Source organism: Taudactylus pleione, unplaced genomic scaffold (genome assembly GCF_031769625.1).
Source record: "Taudactylus pleione unplaced genomic scaffold, aTauple2 ptg000034l, whole genome shotgun sequence".
NCBI lineage: Eukaryota > Metazoa > Chordata > Amphibia > Anura > Myobatrachidae > Taudactylus > Taudactylus pleione.
The window spans coordinates 1,687,202-1,708,705 of NW_028284436.1; the positions used below are offsets into that span (position 1 = coordinate 1,687,202).

At 45.5% G+C, this 21,504-nt stretch overlaps 1 protein-coding gene across 5 annotated transcripts in view; it reads left to right on the forward strand.

The window, feature by feature from the left end:
• Window positions 1–2,554: 2,554 nt before the first annotated feature.
• The window catches only part of ALDH18A1 (aldehyde dehydrogenase 18 family member A1), a 31,695-nt gene continuing 12,745 nt past the window's right edge, over window positions 2,555–21,504 (forward strand). The window contains exons 1-11 of one of the 5 annotated variants that reach the window (XM_088452165.1): window positions 2,555–2,672; window positions 4,836–4,936; window positions 5,880–6,097; window positions 7,705–7,854; window positions 7,936–8,040; window positions 8,605–8,763; window positions 12,375–12,465; window positions 13,724–13,848; window positions 13,966–14,110; window positions 17,246–17,319; window positions 18,974–19,073. In XM_088452165.1, coding sequence (XP_088308291.1) covers window positions 4,840–4,936; window positions 5,880–6,097; window positions 7,705–7,854; window positions 7,936–8,040; window positions 8,605–8,763; window positions 12,375–12,465; window positions 13,724–13,848; window positions 13,966–14,110; window positions 17,246–17,319; window positions 18,974–19,073 — 1,264 coding nt within the window. In that variant the 5' untranslated portion in view covers window positions 2,555–2,672; window positions 4,836–4,839. Of the gene's footprint in view, window positions 2,673–2,738; window positions 2,759–2,847; window positions 2,903–3,347; window positions 3,369–4,835; window positions 4,937–5,879; window positions 6,098–7,704; window positions 7,855–7,935; window positions 8,041–8,604; window positions 8,764–12,374; window positions 12,466–13,723; window positions 13,849–13,965; window positions 14,111–17,245; window positions 17,320–18,973; window positions 19,074–21,504 lie in introns of those variants that run through there. The other 4 variants (XM_088452167.1, XM_088452163.1, XM_088452164.1 and 1 more) reach the window with 4 other exon arrangements.

Genomic DNA, 21,504 nt, shown 5'->3' on the forward strand with positions numbered 1-21,504 from the left:
TGAACTGTGCCCAACCCTGCAAGCTACCTGCGCTGGATCCCCAGGTCACTGTACCCGGGTTGATCCGTTTCCACTGACGAAAATCCGGGTTGATGCGTGTCCATTTTCAAATACCCAGGATTTTCATGTCAGTGTTATAACGCTTTCACACAGATTGTGAAATATTCTGGTTAAAGACTAAGGGCCTGATTCTGTAAGGATCGTAATTGCAAAGCTGCACTCAGGCTATAGATATATGATGTATGCACTCAGGCTATAGATATATGATATATGCACGCAGGCTATAGATATATGATGTATGCACTCAGGCTATAGATATATGATATATGCACGCAGGCTATAGATATATGATGTATGCACTCAGGCTATAGATATATGATATATGCACGCAGGCTATAGATATATGATGTATGCACGCAGGCTATAGATATATGATGTATGCACTCAGGCAGCTTTGCAATTGCGATCCTGAAGATATGGTAATGCACAGGAGGCATCACGCCCCCTGTGCATTACTTATCCGAGCTGCGTTGTTCAAAGCAGCATCGGTTAATCTGCGTACATGTCCCACATCATTAATTCATCCATGTCCCACATCATTAATTCGTGGACATCCATGGCCCACATCATTAATTCATGGACATCCATGGCCCACACCCCTTTCACACAAAAAATTAAATTACCAGGTAAAGCACTTTTACTCGGTAATTTGCAGATCGACGCAGGTTTTTTATCTGTGTGACAGGGTCAACTCAGGTCACACATGCTATTTACCAGGGTTGGAGACCCAGCATTTTTGACCCGGGTTGACCCTGTCACACAGAAAAAAAACCTGTGCTGATCTGCAAATTACTGGGTAAAAGTGCTTTACCCAGTAATTTCGTTTTCTGTGTGAATGGGGTATTAGACAGGAGGACTGTGCAGGAGGCTGTGAGTGGCTATAAAGCAAAGTCAGTTTAATGGTTGATTTTTGCAACTTTTATAAATAATGGTAAAATTATAGAACGTTTATTTTAGCAAGTAAAAGTGTCCAAAGCACTAGACTCGGATTTTCGAGTAAATTAAAATATCTCTAGAATAATATTGAAATGTGTGTATTGGAGGTTCCCAAACTCGGTCCTCAAGGCACCCTAATGATCCAAAAAGTTGAGAAAATCCATTGTCATTCCCATCTGCAAGTTCAAACCCCTCTTTCCGATCAATACAACTCCCAACATCTATGTCCCACATCATTAATTCGACATACATGTCCCACATCATTAATTCATCGACATATGTGTCCCACATCATTAATTCATCAACATCCATGGCCCACATCACTAATTCATCAACATCCATGGCCCACATCATTAATTAATCGACATACATGTCCCACATCATTAATTCATGGACATCCATGTCCCACATCATTAATTCATGGACATCCATGGCCCACATCATTAATTCATGGACAACCATGGCCCACATCACTAATTCATGGACATCCATGTCCCACATCATTAATTCATGGACATCCATGTCCCACATCATTAATTCATGGACATCCATGGCCCACATCATTAATTCATGGACATCCATGGCCCACATCATTAATTCATGGACATCCATGGCCCACATCATTAATTCATCACCAACCATGGCCCACATGATTAATTCATCTACATCCATGTCCCACATCATTAGTTCATGGACATCCATGGCCCACATCATTAGTTCATCTACATCCATGTCCCACATCATTAATTCATCTACATCAATGTCCCACATCATTAATTCATGGACATCCATGTCCCACATCATTAATTCATCTACATCAATGTCCCACATCATTAATTCATGGATATCCATGGCCCACATCATTCATTCATCGACATCCATGGCCCACATCATGCATTCATCGACATACATGTCCCACATCATTCATTAATCGCCATCCATGGCCCACATCACTAATTCATCGAAATCCATGGCCCATATCATTCATTCATCGACATCCATGGCCCATATCATTCATTCATCGATTTACATTTATTTAACTCATTTTGATGCTTTTTAGATAAGATCGCCTGAAGACTTTATCGACCATATTGTCCTATTTAAAAACCTCTAAAAACATTAGTATTCATTGGGAGGGGTGTTCCCGGGGGTACTGCAATGTGCCCCAGCATTCTAACCATAAAATGAGGAGTTTCCCTACTTTGCACTGTCTCTGGAGCTGTGAACCTAAATCCCCCCCAGCTACCACTGAGAGCTGCTCAGCGTTACCGCAAACTTCTCACTGAACAGCAAAACAGTTGCGTCCGCAGATCACGTCCACGTGTTATAGTAATGTCGCTTTGCCTTTTACTGGCAGTGGCTACGATATTGGGATTTATACACCGCGTACACCAGGAGGAGCATTCAACCTGCGGCCCAACAACTGTTGCGGAACTACACATCCCAGCATGCCCTGCCACAGTTTCGCTATGAGTTCATGCTAACAACTAGGGCAAGGCATGCTGGGATGTGAAGTACCTGGCAGGGTACTCACTGCGCGCGCGCGTCACCCGCGCCCTTTTCCGCACATGCGCAGTCCGACGGCAGATGCTGCTGCCGGGACTCCAAATTCTAGTACCGGCTTTATTGTAACACATCAGCAGCAGGGTCCCGGGACAGCGCAGGCTCCGGCAAAGGTAGGGGGTGGAGAGGTGCAGGCCGCGGCCCGTGTGCTGGGTTCCTGGTGTAGCCGGTGCTCTTAGTCAGCAGGCGTGCGTGTCAGGTGCGACTGCTGTGCGTGCGATGAGTATTAATTTACACCGCCAGGTCTAAATGGTTGTGCTGGAGTATGTTCTGCAAAGCAACCTGCATGCAGCGCCATGATTACATGTCAAACCATTGCAGGGGCCAGGAAGGGAGGCGACTGGTACTGATGGGTGGGGGGGAAGTTTGGTGTTTTGGATGGGGTAACATCACTGCATTGATTGACAACGTGGCATAGGCAATGGCATCCCTGGTCCTGCTGTCACTGGGGGAACCTGTGCTGCCAGCTGCATGTCTTGTGCAGATGATGTGACCCTATTTCTGCAACTGCAGAAAATCCACCATGAGATTGCATTGATAAGTTGAAATTGCCACCACTCAACAACACAGATGGGAAGCTGAGGCTGATGGAGAAATGGAGTGCATGCATAGGGTGCTTCCCAAATCATAGCAGCCCTTTACAGAGCTGGGATTGGCTGCTTCCATCACATGGAGCGTGTGTATGTGTGGATTGCCCCCTCCCCCTGCTTTTTATGTGGATTTTACATGATCTGCTGCAATTGTGCACCAGGGTTTCATCAGCCTGTCAGTGTATTCAGCATCTCTGTGGACCTCCCCAGGAACGCTAGGTATAGGATTTGGCTTTACTGAAAATTCCTGCTGAACACTTTGTATACAGATACCTAGACTTAGAGTTTGTGCACATTATGATGCGAGGTACTTGGTGCCCCATGTATAGCAAGTTTTTGTACTTTAGCATCTTTTGTTTGCAGTGCAGAGTTTCCCAAACGCGGTCCTCAAGGCTCCCCAACAGTTCAGGTTTTACAGATATCCATGGCTGAGCACAGATGGTTAAATCAAATTGACTGAGGTACTAATTAATTCACCTGTGGCCAAGCATGGATATCCTTAAAACCTGAACTGTTGGGGAGCCTTGAGGACCGTGTTTGGGAACCTCTGGCACAGTGTCTTTTTCGCACCACAGCTGCAAACCAGACTTGTAGTGTACTGGGAACTTAAGATTTGTACGTTTCTTGCAATCGTGGCAGTGTAAGTTTCCACAATGTTGCACACAGATCCACTAGTGGTGTACAGGGTACGTGGTGTACTGTACCTTGTGCTTTTAATGCATTAGCCATGTGAAATGGACGGAAATTGAGTAAAGCAGGGCATCACAGACGGAGTAATGGTTAGCATTACTGCCTCACAGCACTGAGGTCGTGGGTTCGATTCCCACCTCGGCCCTAACTGTGTGGAGTTTGTATATTCTCCCTGTGCTTGCGTGGGTTTTCTCCGGGTACTCTGGTTTCCTCCCACACTCCAAAAATATACTGGTAGGCTAATTGGCTCCCCAAAAAAATGAACCCTAGTGTTTAAGTGTGTGAGCATGTGGTAGGGAATATAAATTGTAAGCTCCACTGGGGCAGGGACTTATGTGAATGGCCAAATATTCTCTGTAAAGCGCTGCGGAATATGTGTGCACTATATAAATAACTGGTAAAATATAATTTAAAGAGATGCAGCGCATGGCTTAGTCACATCTTTTATGGTGCCAAGCGGGGCTATCTGGTACAATTTTGGAGATGGGTGTATTGAGAGACGTTTTTATAGGAGTCTTTTATGGTAACACTGGTCTGATACAATTGATTTAGTGCTGACAGAATATGCAAGATTATTAACTATTATTAAAAAATGTTTTATATGAAGACAGCTTACAGTATTGCATTGCGCTTTACAATTTCAAATCCATGATCTTGTAGTTCCACAGCAGCCGGAGAAAGTGCAAGTTTAGTTTTTACTGAGTTTTTCATGCTTTTTCTAACAGGCACACAATGACTTGATGGTGATTATTATTTTTATTAGTTGGCACTAGGTTGCTTTGGTTGAATTCCTGTAATATATCTGTAGATTAAAAATGCTTTGTTCTAAATATCAAGTCTGTACTCAATACAAAGTGAAATTGTGTCTTTACAAAAGTTAGTTTTTGGTTTTGTTACATATCTACAGACACTGTGACTTGTGAACATCAGCAATTAGGCTACAGTTATAGGCAGTTTTGGATACGTTTTGATCCATTTTTTTTTCTCCTTCCCTAGCAAAATGTTATCCCGGGCTGCTCTGAGATGTCGTGGCCGCCTCAATGGACAGTATCTTTTCTCCCGTGTTCGGACCACAGCGTCCCCATCTCATCTAAAATGTAAGTACCTGTATGCAGTGTCACCTAATATAACAGTGATTGTAATCGTGAGTGCACAATAGCAATGTCCGGGGCAGCGCAATGATGGCTTACTATGCAGGTATTGTACAAGCTGTAAGCAGCACAGTAGTTAAGCAAACTAGATGATATATAATAAGTTATACAATTTTGCATAAGGAATTGCATTGGGGCATTAAATTCAAGTCTGTTTTCTGAATTATTCCTTTTTTTTTTTGGGGGGGGGGGGGGCGATTCTATTGCTTGCGCCCACGGCTGATGGTGCCCGACAGAGCAATTCAATTGTTACCCTGTTCAGGCGCGAACAGCCATGGGAGCACACATTTCTGCTCGCAGCCCCCAGGCAGGTGAGCAGAAATGTGCGATAAGTCAGAACTTTGGGCGCCCAAACGGGAGTTTGGGCACACACAGCAGGACTTTAGACGGGTTTAGCCGCTTTACACATAACTGTGGAGATAACCCTAAAAAAAAAAAAAAAAAAAACATTGGTCCCTATTCCTATGTGTTTAGGCAGCCATATCTCACTGTTTCTACATGTGGAAGTCTGGTCATAAGTAATGCCTCTAAAGCTGGGTACACACTAGACGATATATCGTCCACATTGGGCAGTGTGTACCCGCTATGTTGCTGACGATGCACACCCCCGCGTGTAGTCCGCGCCATAGCACACTGCGAACTCCAACGTGCATTTCTCAGTAAAGTCTGTCATGGCTTTGCAAGGCCTTTAGCCATAAAGCCTCGTCACACTCCTTACAGTGAAATGCGTTGGTGTATGCTGTGTGCTCTTCTGTAGTCTATATGCCGTCTCTGAAATACTACTTTGTAGTAACACGTGGCATAATATTGAGAGAAAGCAAAGTTTTATGACCATTGGTTACTGAATGTTTCCCACACTGAGTGTGTAATAATTTGCCTTGTAACCTAGATGTCCCTGCCTCCAGCCCTGCTCAGCAACCTCACCGGCACTGGAGCAATATCCCTTTCCTGACCATGCCACTTATCCGCTCGCACGGAAAGCCATTTGTGCACCGCAGTGAGCTGAAGCATGCTAAGCGCATTGTGGTGAAGCTAGGAAGTGCCGTGGTGACGCGAGGCGATGAGTGTGGATTGGCTCTTGGAAGGTTGGCATCCATTGTAGAGCAGGTAAATGGCTTCAGATGGATACTCTGTTTCTAGTTCAGATTTGTATATCATTCAGGGGTATTCAATGTATCCATTCTATGTTTCTTTTTATAGTAACAGAATTGACTGCAGTCAGTGGGTTCAGGTATTGAATACATTGTATGTATTTAACACAGAATACAGGTCTTGGGATATTTATGCTGGGTGTGGTATAAGAGATGGACAGTAATTAGTTAGACAATGTCTAGATAGACACCAGATGTTAGACGGTCAATAGTTAGACAGGAAAAAAAGTTATACACAAACAAAAGTCAGACACACTAAAGTTGGACATGTAAAAAGTTCGACAGGTACAATAGGTCGACAGGGTCAAAAGTTCGACACGAAAATGTTCGACAATTTGTTTTTTAGCCCTAATCTTCACCCTAACCCTCCCCTTGGTGCCTAACCCTAACCGTCTGGGTAAGTGCCTAACCCTAACCCTCCCTCCTGGTGCCTAACCCTAACAGTCTGGGTAAGTGCCTAACCCTAACCATGGGGGTAAGTGCCTAAACCTAATACTAAAAATAAAATAAAGTGTCGACCATTTTTGTGTCGAACTTTTGACCCTGTCAATATTTTTTTACCTGTAGAACTTTTTACATGTCTAACTTTAGTGTGTCTGACTTTTGTCTGTGTCGAACTTTTATCCTTGTCTAACTATTAACTGTCTAAGATCTGGTGTCTATCTAGACATTGTCTAACAAGTTATGGGGGGTATCCACTAAGCGATATACAAACGAGAGCACAATTGCGACATTGCAATCGTGCTGTCGTTTGTATAGCTAGTGATGTGCTAGGACTGAACGTTCAGTCCAGGCACATCCCTCATCCCCGCACATGCTGAACCAGACAAGATCGTCAGGTTGACCTGCATGTACGGGCGATGTCTGATGTCGGAAGCGACCCACGGGCACGCGCATCGCGGGTCGCTTCCGTCCAAAACATCACCGATGAATGCGCGATTTGCAAGCGATTGCACGATAACGACATCGTTATCGTGCAATCGCTTGTTTAAATCGCTTAGTGGATACCGCCCATTACTGTCTGTCTATAGTCCAGAACCCATTTAGGCTATTGAAATAAACAATATTTATATCTTATAGTTTATTTATATGGCTGCATATTTTTTTTTTTTTCTCCCAATCTCTGCCTATTAGGCTTGACCCCCCCGGGCGCGGCCCTGCCTATTAGGCTTGGCCCCCCAGGCACGGCCCTGCCTATTAGGCTTGGCCCCCGGGCGCGGCTTGGCCCCCCCGTTCGCGGCTCTGCCTATTAGGCTTGGCCCCCCCATTCGCGGCTCTGCCTATTAAGCTTGCCCCCCCCGTTCGCGGCTCTGCCTATTAGGCTTGGCTCCCCAGGCGTGGCTTGGCCTTCAGGGCCCGGCTCTGCCTATTAAGCTTGGCCCCCCCGGGCGCGGCTCTGCCTATTAGGCTTGGGGCCCCGGGCGCGGCTCTGCCCCTTAGCTGATTCGTTTTGTCATTCTATGACTGAGAACTCTGCCCCAATTTAGTTTTCAGTCTGTAGCTAGAAATAGAACTAGAGCAGTGGATGAACTTTCCTGAGAACAGCTTATCCTCCTCCTTCAGGTGTCTGTGCTGCAGAACCAAGGCCGGGAAATGATGATCGTCACCAGCGGTGCTGTAGCCTTTGGGAAACAGCGTCTCCGCCATGAAATCCTCTTGTCTCAGAGCGTGCGGCAAGCACTGCACTCAGGACAGAACCAGCTGAAAGACATGGTGAGCAAACACCTGGGGGACATGACCTGAGGGATGATGGCGTTTGCCTTTTACTCAAACTTTCCTCTTTCTTCTGCACAGCAAGTCCCCGTGCTGGAGGCCCGTGCGTGCGCAGCTGCTGGCCAGAGCGGGCTTATGGCACTTTATGAGGCCATGTTTACACAGTACAGTATTTGTGCAGCACAGGTAAGCAGCGGAGGAATTATAATGTTACAACCTTACTTAACTATCTTTTTTTTTTTCCCTTAATATTTTTATTCCATCTTTGCATTCTGCAGACTTTAGACTTATTGGAAAGCAGCAATGTCCCAGTACAATAAATCTGGCCTTTAATTTATTGCTGTCATTTACTGCAGACAGATGAGTCACATCGTACCTGAAATATGTGATATTTATTCTCCAATGATGTCCATCTGAGTTCCCCTGAAAGCACTTTGTTACCCAGCAGCAGGGCGGTGACCAGGCTCTGTTCCCATGCAGTGGTCTGGGCTTTTCGCCAGCGCTGGGTCTGATAAAGCTGTGGCCCTTTGCCAGAACTGGTGCACAGGTCACTGTATAAAAGGTGCTGTTACTAAAGGCAACCCATTGAATATTTATGTACACTTTTTTCCCATAGTGTCCCGAAGTTGGTACAAGTTAGTTTACAGTAATGTTTTTGTTAACCTTATTTAGGTATACGAACAGGCACGGAGTGTGTGCATAAACCCACTTTTATAGCGGTGTCTTATAAGCCTATTTTTATTTTTTCAGATTTTAGTCACAAACCTGGATTTCCACGACGAGCAGAAAAGACGGAATTTAAATGGCACGCTACACGAGTTACTGCGGATGAACATCGTGCCGATCATTAACACCAACGATGCGGTTGTTCCTCCTCCTGAACCCAACAGTGATCTCCAGGGGGTAAATGTGGGTGAAGTATTCCTGCGGGCTCAGGCTGCATGCAGGGCTGCTGTAGCGATAGTGCTTGGCATGGCTACATTAACGCATGAATGCTGGAAGGCGGAGAAGAAAGGTGACGTATAACTGCAGTGCCTAGCGCTTAGGATTGCTTGTCCATGATACAGGATACCGTAACTCCGGGCATGCAAAGCGTACACAATGGGGGAGATGTATCAAGAAGTGAAAAGAACGGAGGAGTTGCCCATAAGCAACAAACAGCATTGAAGTAGCGTTTATCATTTACATTCTATAAAATGGTAGGTAGAACCTTGGTTGCTATGGGGAACTTCTCCACGCTCTTCAGTGCTTTGATACGAGAGTGGTTCAATAAAGAAGGTAACAAGACCTCTCGTTGCTTATATGTATCCAACTCGTACATATACATATAATCAGTAGTATGGCCTTGGTACAGATTATTTTTCCACCTAGTCCCCATACTTGTCTAAACATTTGTCCCAACAGTACACCAAGGCATCTATCCCGGCATAGAAGAAGTTAGTGCCAGGACATGACAGCTTGCTGAACTTCACCGCTGATTGTGAATCTGCTTCCATCCAGGTGCTTCTTCAAAGTTCCAAAGAGATGGAAATCACTTGGTGCCAGGTCAGGGCTGTAGGGAGGATGGTCCGGTACCTCCCAATGGTAGCACCGTAACAAATCATGCGTGCGGTTGGCTGAGGGTGGCCTGGCATCATTGTGCAGCGATACAATGCCTTTTCGCAGCAACCCGGGTCATTTTTGACGAATTTCCCTCTGCGCCTGCATCAATGTGCCACAATAGCAAACCGCATTCACAGTATCATTTGGTGAGGAAATCAACAACAAGCACGCCCTTGTGGCCCCAGAACACGTCGCCATGACCTTCTGTGCTGAATTTTTTTTCTAATATGGGAATGATGTGTGTTTCCATGTCATGGATGCTTGCTTCGTTTCTGGTGTCACATGATGCACCTATGTTTCATCGCCTGTAACAATACGCTGCAGGAACTGCACTCACTCCTCATGGTACAGTGCCAAGTGCACGAGAGACAATCCCAGCCTATTGGTTTTGTGGACTTCTGTGAGTGGCTTTGGTACCCAGCGTGGACACCTTTTCCTGTACCCCAGTTGCTCATGAACGATGGTGTGCACAGTACCCACTGAGATGTTCAGTTCGTCAGCAATATCACTGACTCTAATGCGCCTGTTCCTGAATCAGACCTTCAATGCGGCACAAATCGTTATCTGTGGTGAACGTGCTTAGCCGGCCGGATCGCTGCTCATCTTGAACATCTGTCCTGAAGTTATCCAAGACAGTACACCAAACCTGTTTCCGTGACATGACGTTATCACCGTACACCTGGACAAGTTGGCAATAATTTCAGCTGCTGATGTACCTTTAGACGCAGAAATCTGATCACACTACGCACCTCAATGTCTGACCATTTTTCCTCCAGCCCCGCCATCTTACAGCTGATGTAGGGACAGTATGACTGATATGAGGTGCAGTCTAATGGCCGTGAGGGGAAGCAGTGGCCTACCTGCTCCGGTCTGGCGGGAAATTAGAATGAAATAAAGAACATTACACATGTGAGAGGTCTTGTTCCCTTACTTATTGTAACACCCTTGTACATCTCCAAAATCACCCAAACAGGATGGCTGTCGCCACCGCACAGTGAGGCAGCCATGTTATGACCTGAAACGGTATCCATGTAAATGAAGCCAATCTGTTCCAATGTAACCTCATTGGGTTCCCATGGCCCCTAGGTCCAACAAAATCAATAGCAGTAGACCTACAAAGTAACAGTGACTGGAGAATAAATAATAGGCACTGGAGTTGGGATGTGGTTCTTGCTGTGTTTTCTTTTCATTTTTTTTATTAGGGATTTAACCTTTCCGCTTTCTCACCTCTGTTACCTGATTAACACGCTTGATTTATTTAGTTCCTCAGCTATTGACTTTTTGCTTATCCTCAGCCTTAAATGAGGTATTCACGCGACAACAAAAGCAAATGTTGTTTTATTTTGTATTTTACAATTGATTATGCATTTGTAAATCTTTTGTTATTCCTGCTGCCTTTATGGTTGAACATGATGTCAAATGAACAGTTCTCTGCGGCACTAAGGGTTAACTGTCCTACATCGATCTGCAACATTCTCTTGCACAGGTTTCTTTGCAAACATTAAGGGAATTCTGGGTAAAGTTATTTACAAGGTGCCTGCTATACCAACTAATGGGGTTTTAGAGAAAGGCATAGGGTGGTGCTGTCATGCAATATCAGCGTGATTACTGATCTCTTCAGTGTTGGATAGGTTGTTCTGATCAGCATTAGAAGAGCTACATGAGCAGTGTCGCTAGAACCATATAATATTAAAAATAAAAAAAAATTCTATGTGTGTATGTGTATGTATATATATATATATATATATATATATATATATATATATAGGCAACACAGCTTCTCAAAATGAAACTGTATTATTCAACCTGTTTTCGGGCACTGCAGAGATGACCGTCATAGTTTACATATATAAGGTGCCCTGCAGGTTCCGCAGCACTGTATAAGATATAAACAGAACATAATAGACAGGGCGCAAGAGAAACGGCAGCGTCACTAAAAAAATCAATACAAAATGAAGCTACTAAAAAAGTAACACTGTTCGGAGGCACAACTAGAAAGAAGGAAACGAGGAGACGGGAGAAACTGAAGACCATGTTTGTGAGGGCTAACGTCATCCGTGGTGGGGGCAAATGGACATGATGGTGGTGGTGGGAAATGAGTGGAAGGGGGACAGTGGAGCGGGACGAAGGAGTCGATTTGATGATGGGCAAAGAATTTGAGACGATAGAGGGAGAGGGGAAAGTGATGAAATGGCAAGAGAGAGGGGACAGGTTTTCTATGGGGCGGGTAAGACTAGCATGAAAGACAAGTATTAGGGAACACTTGAAATTGGAGCTCCGGGGCAAGTCTGGCCAAGCGGAGGAGAGGGCGGGGAGCAGTGCACAAGAAGTTTAGAAGACGATGTAAAGTCAAAGGTCATTCCCAATGTTTTTATTTGCTGTGCTGTGGTGCCAGCAGTTCCCATGGCGATAGCAGATGGTTTATATAGTAAGTGGGGGGTGGGGGCTGCCCGCATCATTTAAGAAGGGGAAAAAAAAACGACTTTCATTATTATTCGCAAATTTTCATCCAAAATTCAGTCAAATTGTGGCAGTCACAGTATTTCTGGGGCTTTGTGCTCTCTGGTTAAAAATTAACACAGATACATTAATCATCTTCTCAATTGTGGGAATATAACTTCATTGAGGAAAAAAAAAAAAGCGTGAATGTCTCTTTTAAACCTCTTTATTTTTTTATAACTGCTGCCTTGGCAATGCTTATGTACTAATATTAGGTTGTTGTTTTTTTCTACCCTATATCTTCTGATCCTTTAGTGCTAAGTGCTGCATCTGAGCGGTATCGCTGCCTTCCTGCGCCTCTTTGCATGCTGCTGTTTGCTTTGCTTCTCTGCTGTATTGCTGGTTACATTTCCTGTTATATCAATACATTCCAATCTTTCTTTCTTTTTTATCTTTGGTAACCGTGATTTGTTCTGCAGGTGATCAGCATAAAGGACAATGATAGCCTGGCGGCACGACTAGCGGTCGAAATGAAAGCAGACTTAATCATCGTTCTGTCGGATGTGGAAGGTAACATTGTATTGGTTTGGTATTGGCACTTATTTGCTTCAATTTCCTTTGTATTTGTTTGACTCACTGAAAGGCAATTCAATAAACCGTCCAGGACAGTGAGTGACGAGGAAGTGAAACCTGGAAGGAGGAAGATATATTGTAATGGGAAAGTTCTGTGTTTGTTTTTTCCTCCCCCACCACTGGTGCAGAATGCTTCTTTTACCTGGGGACAACTAGTCCATGGACAAGGGTTCTAGATGGACCAGGAATTCTACATTTAATTATCCCTCAATCCATAATTGCCCTGGACTTCAAGTCTGTGCCTAAAGACCTGTTATATGCCAGAACAGGGGTAGGCAATGTGTGGCACTACAGCTGCATATGTGGGCTACTCAACGATGGTTTAGTCGTCAGGCCGACCGATCTAATGATTTTGGTTAGTGTCCTGCAGAAACAATATGTGCATACACACTTACCAATCAGCCGCCTGGGATGTCTGGCCGCAGGAACGAGTTGTGACGTCATTGTTGCTGGTTCCTGCGCCCAGCATATGAGTTGGTCGGACGCACAGGCAGTTGTGCACGATCGTTTGGATATATTGCATCTGCTGTGGTACGTGGCCAATGCAGTATATACACAAACAGCCTGGTTAACAGATGTATCGTGTACACACCGGCTGACGGTCTCTAGATGATATGTCGTTAGACGGCTGTACAAACTATCTATTGTCAAGTGTGTACCCAGCAAAATTCTTGCAGGGGAGAGTCTGAGTAGGTGATAGGAGAAGAGAGGCTGTGGTCATTAGCAGGATGGAGTTGTCAGGAAGCAAAGTTTTCCTTGACTAGGTTGGAGATGTAGGATGGGAGGTGTATGTATTGGGCTCTATATAGGTGAGTGTAAGCAGATTGAATTGTATTCTAGAGTGAATGTGGAGTCAGTGGATGACTTCTCAGAGAGTCTTGGCAAGAGAGAGGATGATTAGTCACAATGCCAAGAGATAGGAGCATTAATGAGGGTCTGAGTGACATCCAGGGAAAGGAAATGATGAAGCATTCCATACAAGATCACCATTCTCCAGCTTTGTAGCATTAAAGAGCAATCTGCAATATTGGAATTAGTGTGATTTAATCATTTCTCACCGACTTTGTCAATATCGAGGTTTTAAAATGAATCTAAGTTTTCATTAGATCAAGATGTCAGTCTGCTTTGGTAGAGATATTTGTGCACTGCCTATTTGTACTTTCACTAGGTAATATGCTTTTGCTTTTGTTTTTAGGGCTGTTTGACAGCCCACCTGGGTCAGACGATGCCAAACTTATTGACATCTTCTATCCGGGTGATCAGCAGTCAGTGACCTTCGGATCCAAATCAAGAGTTGGTATGGGAGGCATGGAAGCAAAGGTAGGGTCTGCAAGGACTGTTCTGTTTTGCTATTCATAATCCAGTATATTTATAGTCGTATTCGGATTTTGTGCTGTATATTTGTTTTCAATTACACACTTATGACAATTGTTACAGGTGAAGGCTGCTCTGTGGGCGCTTCAAGGCGGCACCTCTGTCGTCATTGCCAATGGAACTCATCCTAAAATATCCGGACACGTGATTACCGACATTGTGGAAGGGAAGAAGGTCGGCACGTTTTTTTCAGAAGTAAAACCAGCCGGTGAGTTTAAAAATGTAATAACTAAAACATAGTAACAATCTATTAACAGGTTGTCTGCGGTTGCCTCTTTATAGATTATTTTACTTGTTTTTTTTGTTGGCGTTGCTAATACAGGGCCTGTTTCAGAGATTGCAGATGTAGCACAGTAGCTGCGCTAAAATGTGCTAATGCTGCAGGAGTCTCCTTAGTAAATAGAGGCCCCTTGCCGGCTTCTGTGATCCGAAGATGTAGCATCGGTTCACTTTGTGTGAACATCGGTCATCTGTGTAACCCTCAAGTTACTAAGGATGGGCGGTGTTTTCACGCAGATAAAGCTGCGTACAAGGACGCAGCCACTGGCTTCAGCACGCCTAGGAAACTGGGCCGACACACCCCCATTTACTGGAACGCTGCCTAGCGACTATGTCAATCAGGGTGCAGTGTCCGGGCACTGCGAGCTCTATCCTGCGCATGCGCAGATCTTCAAACATCAGAGTTGTACACATTGGATTTACGTACAACTCTTGTAGCATAGGGGGGTATCCAATTAGCCCCGGAGCCGGCCCTTGTCAGGGATTTTGTTTCGCCTGCCTCCCCGATGAGGTGGTGTTTTGTCTCCCGACCGTGGCAGAGAAAACACATAGGTCCGCGACTTTTCGCTAATCCTATGTTTTTTCGTGAGAAAACCAGAACATTTTCGGCCGTAATAAACGGGGTTTAATTGGATAGCACGATTAAAAAAATCGGGCGACATTTTTCACAGCTATTTGGATACCCCTCATACAGTTGTTTGTTACTTATACAGCTGTCCCTGATGCCCTGCTCCACCTGCAGATGTCTCATTTTACCACCATGCTATCTTCTTTATGCTCATGTTACCCCTTACTTTGGTATGGGTTGGGTACAGGATCTGGCGTCAGAATACCGACAGCGGCATTCCAACAGTCAGAATCTTGACCCAAGTAGGTAAGTGTCTTTAACCTACCTTTCCCGCAACCTAGCCTAATCCTCCCCCTAGTGCCTAACCCCTAAACCTAACCCTCCCCCCTAATCCTAATACCGTAATGTTGGGTTGTCGACGGATGGAATTCTGGAGTCAGGATTCCAACTGCTGTCTGGATACCGGTGCCGATATTCTGAGTGCCAGCATCCTGACTGCCTGGATGGTAACTACATCCCCTCTGGTACAGCAACCTGCACTTATAGGGGTATTCAATATGGGAGCGAAAACTCAGTTTTTGTGATGTTTTCGCACCTATGACGTCATTATCGCAGGTTTTGCTTTTACACTGTATTCAATTTCAAAGACTTTTCGCAGGTTCGAAAAGTCTTTGAAAAAAAACGGGGATAACTTTTCACCACTGAATAGGTGGCGAAAAAAAGTAAAGAATTGGGGTTTAGGGGTGCAGGCTTAAAAAAAAAAAAAAATAGCCTGCACCCTTCAGAATGAATCAAAAAATCGGGACACCCCAAAAAAATCACTTTGAATTTTGGGTGTAAAAAAAAAAAAAAAGTTGGGGAACAAAGTTAAAAAATAGCGAACTTGACTCTGGGGGGTCCCCAAGTATGCCCCAGGTGTTTTTTTTTCATTGCAGCTCCTTGCGGCAGGTGGGTTTTTCACGATTTTTTAAAGTCTCTTTAGCAACTTTAAAATATGCTGACCCCCATTTTCAAGTACCCCAAATTTGCTGGGCATAGTTATTTTTCCCCCCCAAAAAATCTAAATGCTCTTCTGCACCACTTTCTTCAAAGTCGCATTTATGCACTTGCCTCGGCTATTAGAAACCCGACTTCCTTCAGGAGTTAAAAATGGGGGTACCCATAGTGATCCCCCATGTGTAGACATCTTTACATCTTTAGGGGGGTCCCTAGAATATTTCCCGAAAATTCCCGTTTTTGTTATCCTGTAAAAATTTACAAAAAAAATGACATAAGGTCGTCCCCCCCCCCCCCCCAATAGCTAAACCAGCCCCAGGCTTGCCAGCCAGTGGTGGTTTCTAAATATACGGGGAACAAAATGTGTAGGGTTCCAGCGTATTTTAGAAACAAACACCAGGCTGCAGGGACTGGTGCTGGTTTTAAATATAGGGGGCAAAAACGACGTGGGGTACCCCTATATTTAAGACCAGCACCAGACCCAACCGACCAGGGTGTAATGCCACAGCCCAGAAACCCAATCACTGGGGATCATCCCCATACCCCTGGGGCGGTGGGTATGGGGATAATAGGGGGGCCAAATAATGTAACACTATTTTACTTTACAGTGGAACTACAAGTGCCAGCATGCCTGCCATTTTGCACTTGTGGAACTGTAAGTACTAGCAGACATGCGGCACCTGTAATTTCACTGTAAAATAAATAGTTAAAAAAGACAAAACACACACACTGTGCCCAGTATAAGTTTATTACATACACCTACTCATTCACACATACTTACCTATACCAGAAGTGTCTGTCCCCTTCTCCAGTAGAGATCCTTAAAACTTGGCCCTGCAAGGAAGATTTCATACTCCCCTACATCCAGCGCTGTTCTCCGCAGTAATCCATGGGATTTAAAAAAAAAAAAAAAAACGCTTTTAGCCGAGCCACGCAACACAGCTATCTGTATACACATACAGATGGCTCCCGAATGGACGCAGGCAGGTGTTTTTTTCATTACGCAAAGTAGCGGCAGGTGCATTTTTGCAGAATTTTTAAAAATTACCTTTAGTGACTTAAACATATGCTAGTACCCATTTTCATGTACCCCAAATTTGATGAGACCACTTAAAAAAACGAAAAAAAAAAAACCTAAGTGCTCTTCTGCATCACTTCTTCAATGTCGGGAAAAAAAACACCTGCATGGCTATTTAAAACCCCGACTTTCTTCTGCAGGCAAAAACGGGGTTACCCATAGTGATCCCCGAGGTCTGAACATCTTTAGGGGGCTCCTACAATTCCTGAAAATTCAAGTTTTGTTTCGCCGATCCAAGTATTGCCGGGTCCCATTTTCGACGATTTCAAATTGAATACGGGGATAAGTGGGAGCGCGCGCAATACTTTTTCACTGGCAAAACCTCCAATGTGCGGCGAAAACCTCGCTGGCGAGGTTAACGTTTCATATTAAATACCCCTCTTAAACTTCTATCCCTCATTGTCCCCTCTAATTCTTTGTAGGACCCACCGTGGAACAACAGGCTGAAATGGCGCGGACCGGCGGGCGGAACTTGGCTGCACTGCAGCCAGAGCAGGTACTGCTACGGTCCCTAATGACTCCTGTGCGATAGGTCTTTCTAACACGTACTCATTAAATTCTGTTTTAGTTGACATCTAATAAAGTTTACATTTAGATTCGGATGAGGGTTCTTTGGGTTCATAGTCATTTGATTCTACGGGGTATATTTACTAAAGTGAGAGTTTTTAGAAGTGTGAGATGTTGCCCATAGCAACCAATCAGATTCAAGCTATTATCTTCTAGAAGGTGCTAGTTAATGTTAGGTAGAATGTGATTGGTTGCTATGCTCCACTTCTAAAAACTCTCACTTTAGTAAATTTACCCCCAGGTCTCAACCCATTTGCTTGTTAAACAAACAGTATTAATTTTTTTTGCTAAATCTATATGGCCATGTAAGAATAATCCTGGAAACACATTGGTTGAACCCCTCTCACAATATGCTGACTGCTTCTATTCAAGCTATGTGTTCGTTAAAGATACGGAGCTGAGGGATTGAACGATAACACAAGTTAGGATACATTTAGGAGAGCGCAGTAACTTTCCACACTCTTTAGATATGGAGGACAAATACAACTAGACTATCAGACGGTGTGTCCGCCTACTATACATGTCTAGCTGACGGTGAAATCCTTAGGGTATGAGCAGGGCCGGCCCGAGCCCAATTTTTTTGGTAAGCAAATTTTATTTATTTTTTTTGGCACCCCACGTGGTGTACTTTGAAAAGCCCTACCTACGCGCCACACTCCTTTTGTCATGCTGGCGGCATGCCCAGCACTCCAGGAGCTGCCGGGCATGCTCACAGCATTTATTCACTGCTTGCTCTAAGCAGAGGGTGATAGGTGGCTTCCTAACCACCCTGCGGGGCCCTGCGAGCCGCGGATGTGATGGCGGTATAGTGCCAGAAATGCGGGACTGTCTCCCTAGAATCCAGTTTGGAGGGAGATGTATGTATGTATGTATGTGTAATACATATATATGGTGGCCATATGACTAAAGCAAAATGGTGGCCATGTAATTAGCCCACTTAATATGTTGTTGCTCTCATCTCTAGTAACCAACAACACCAATCATCACCGACCATATATGATAAGTTATTTGAAATGATACATACAAGTCGGGTAATTACATGGCCATATACAGTCAGTCACAAACACTGCCTCCCCTCTGACTGCCTGCAGCTGCTCGTCTGAGTCCAGGCTGTTGCTATGGCTGCCCACAGGAAGTACAGAGAGCAGCTCTGGGGAGTGTGGTGCTGGTGCTGCACTCACTGAGTGTGTGAGACCAGGCAGGCCAGGACTCCGTTATTTAAAGTAACGGGCGATAGTGCAAGGTGCCCACTGGAGCAGTTCAGCTGTCGCTTTATTAGGTGCAAACAGGCGCCGGCAAAGTGGGATAAGTCCTTGTTTTGGGCGCCAAAATGCGAGTTTGGGCACCTTAACCTGGACTTTAGACGGGTTTAGCCGGTTTACGTGGCTAAAGCCGGTCTAATTGATCGCGAAGAGCTCAATGATTAATAGGCACCCAAAACGATAGAATTGCAACATAGGGCGGCCATTAATTGTAGCGACATAAAAAAACAATAGACTCTCCTATATGTTTACATACGTGGCTAATGTAGCAATAATCTGTTGGATAATATAATGTAATGTCTTTGGAATTTCTCTGAACAGAGGGCAGAAATAATTTATCGCCTTGCCGACTTACTGACGGATCACAGAGATGAGATTCTGTATGCTAATAAGAAGGACATGGAAGAGGCTGAGGATAAAGGTATGACCGTCAATCAGATTGGATTTCCCGTAGATATATATATATATATATATATATATATATATATATATATATATATATATATAATTTTTTTTTAAAATTTTTTTTTTTAATGGAATTATCCTGAAAATACATTTTTATGTGATGTGAGAGTGCTCAGCCCCGTCCTGGAATATAAACGCCTGACTCGCAGCAGTAGCTTCCCATGCATTTTGCTATGATCTCCGTCTGGTCACTGCTTTTATTATATTTCTACTTCAGGGTCCATAGGGGGTCCAGAGGGTTGACCTTGGGGTATAGCTGGATCTGGATCCACGGGCACCACGCAGTTAAAGCTTTTGCTGCTCCCAGGATGCACTTGGGTCCATCCTCCTCTATACCCCACCCCCGAGCCACAGGCTCCTCAGTTCTAGTTGGTGCCCGGCCGGAGTCGGGTCACCCTGACACGGTGGGGCTGCATAAGCAGCCCCTAAGCTTATTTTTAATTTTTGCAAGAAGATTTTATTTATTTATTTTTACTCTTCAGAGCGGGAGCATCAGACTGTCCATGTGGACGTCCACGCTACCGCTCCAACAGCCCCGCTGGCGTTGTGACGCCAGTACTGATCTGGGGATTGCAGCGGGACCCCGGAGTCAGTACTAGCGTGGCTCCGGGACCTCCCACTGACTGCTGCCGGACGCACGGGGCCAGGTAAGCCTCGTGCAGCGCGCGGGGGGAAATGCAGTCTTTTAGCCGCCGGTCTCTGGGGACAGACCGGCAGCATTAGTAGCGGCGGCGGGCTCCCCCTCTCCAGGAATACCCCGCGTGACCACTGGACCACCAGGGAATAAGTGCTGGAAGGGAACTAGCGTCTCTGGGGTTAATCACTAGCCAGGGGAGGCAGCCTTCCCTGGTTTAGCGGCTCCTCCCCTCAGCCCAGCACGCCTTCTCTCATGCGTGCTGGCGTCGCTGGGCTGTTACTCTTGCGGGCACTCCTCCTCAGAGCTCTCCGGCGGCCATCTTCTCAGTGGCAACGCAGATCTCCCAGGCAGGACCGGTCAACCCTGCGTACCTCTCCCCTGTAAAAGGACGGTGTTCGCAGCGCTATAGCCCTCCCAGACACTGAATCTGGGAGGAGGTTGATTGTAGCGAAAGGTGCAGTGAGTAAAACTTCTCTGCATGGTATGTGACTTTTTGCTAGTGCTGCTGTCTGTGCTAATTTCTGCTGACTGTCTTATCACTATCCCTATCCTTCTCCTACGGCCCGCAGATGAGTGGGGGAGGGGTGTTTTTTCTGTGTACCTCACTTATATAAATCTACGTAGGTCCGTCACATACAGTGGTGTGCTACACAGTGCCATATTGTGGGCTGTTTGTGTTGCATACTTGGGAGTGCGCAGGTGTTATACGCCTCACCTCTTTTCGGTGATACATATATATTGCAAAGTTCTTGTGTCATGTCGGATGAGGAGAATGGCTCCGTGGCTTCTGTGTTGTTTTCCTGCTGGCGCTGTTCGGCAGGGGTTGATGGGGTGGATTTGTCTCAGGACGGTCTGGGTGGGCGGTGCCAGCTGGTACCTGGTCCCTCTAAACCCCCGGTGGTGCAAGATCCTCCTTGGGCGATGTTTTCACAAGTGCTGGCGTCGATCGCGGACCGTCTTGCGGGGGCAAGAGATTCCAACCTCAGAAATGGTTGGCATCCAACTATCCTTTTCCTGAGGCTCATTGCAAGAAATGGGAAGCTCCGCCTGCGGTGGATTCCCATGTCACCCGTTTAATTAAAAGCGCTACTTTGCCTTTACCGTCTATCTCCTCTCTGAAGGATCCCACGGACAGGAAAGTGGAGATTTGCTTAAAATCTATCTACTCTCTCTGGGGCAGTGGCCCGCCCGTCCATGGCCATCTCTTGGGTGGCTAAGGCCATTGAGAGCTGGGCCAACGCTTTAGAGGATAACTTTCCGGACGATGCTCCGGATATTCAGAAAGCGTTGATAGGACAGATGAGAGATGCGGCTTCCTATATTGGGGAAGCATCGTTGGATGCAAGCCAGCTGACCTCTAGGGTGTCGGCGCGTCGGTCCTTGTAGCTGCGGTCCTGGAGAGCTGATGCAGACTCCAAAAAGGGCCTGGAGGCTTTACCTTTTAATGGGGAGTTGCTATTTGGTCCAGTCTTGGACAAAATAGGGGATACTCTGGCTAAGTCTAAATCAGCCTTCCTCCCTTCGGCTTCAGCACCTGCTAAGGTGTTGAGCTCCACCTTTCGGTCCTTTCGGGTTCAGGGCAAGGCCAAAGGTCAGTCCTTCCCGAGGCAGTCGGCGACCAAGATCGCCTCTAAGCCCAAGAAGCAGGCCTGGAGTGCCAGGCGCCCTTCTTCCAAGCAGGAGGATAAACCTTCTGCCTGATGGGATGGGCCTCCCTCTGGGGGGACCCCAGGGGGGTGGGAGGCCGACT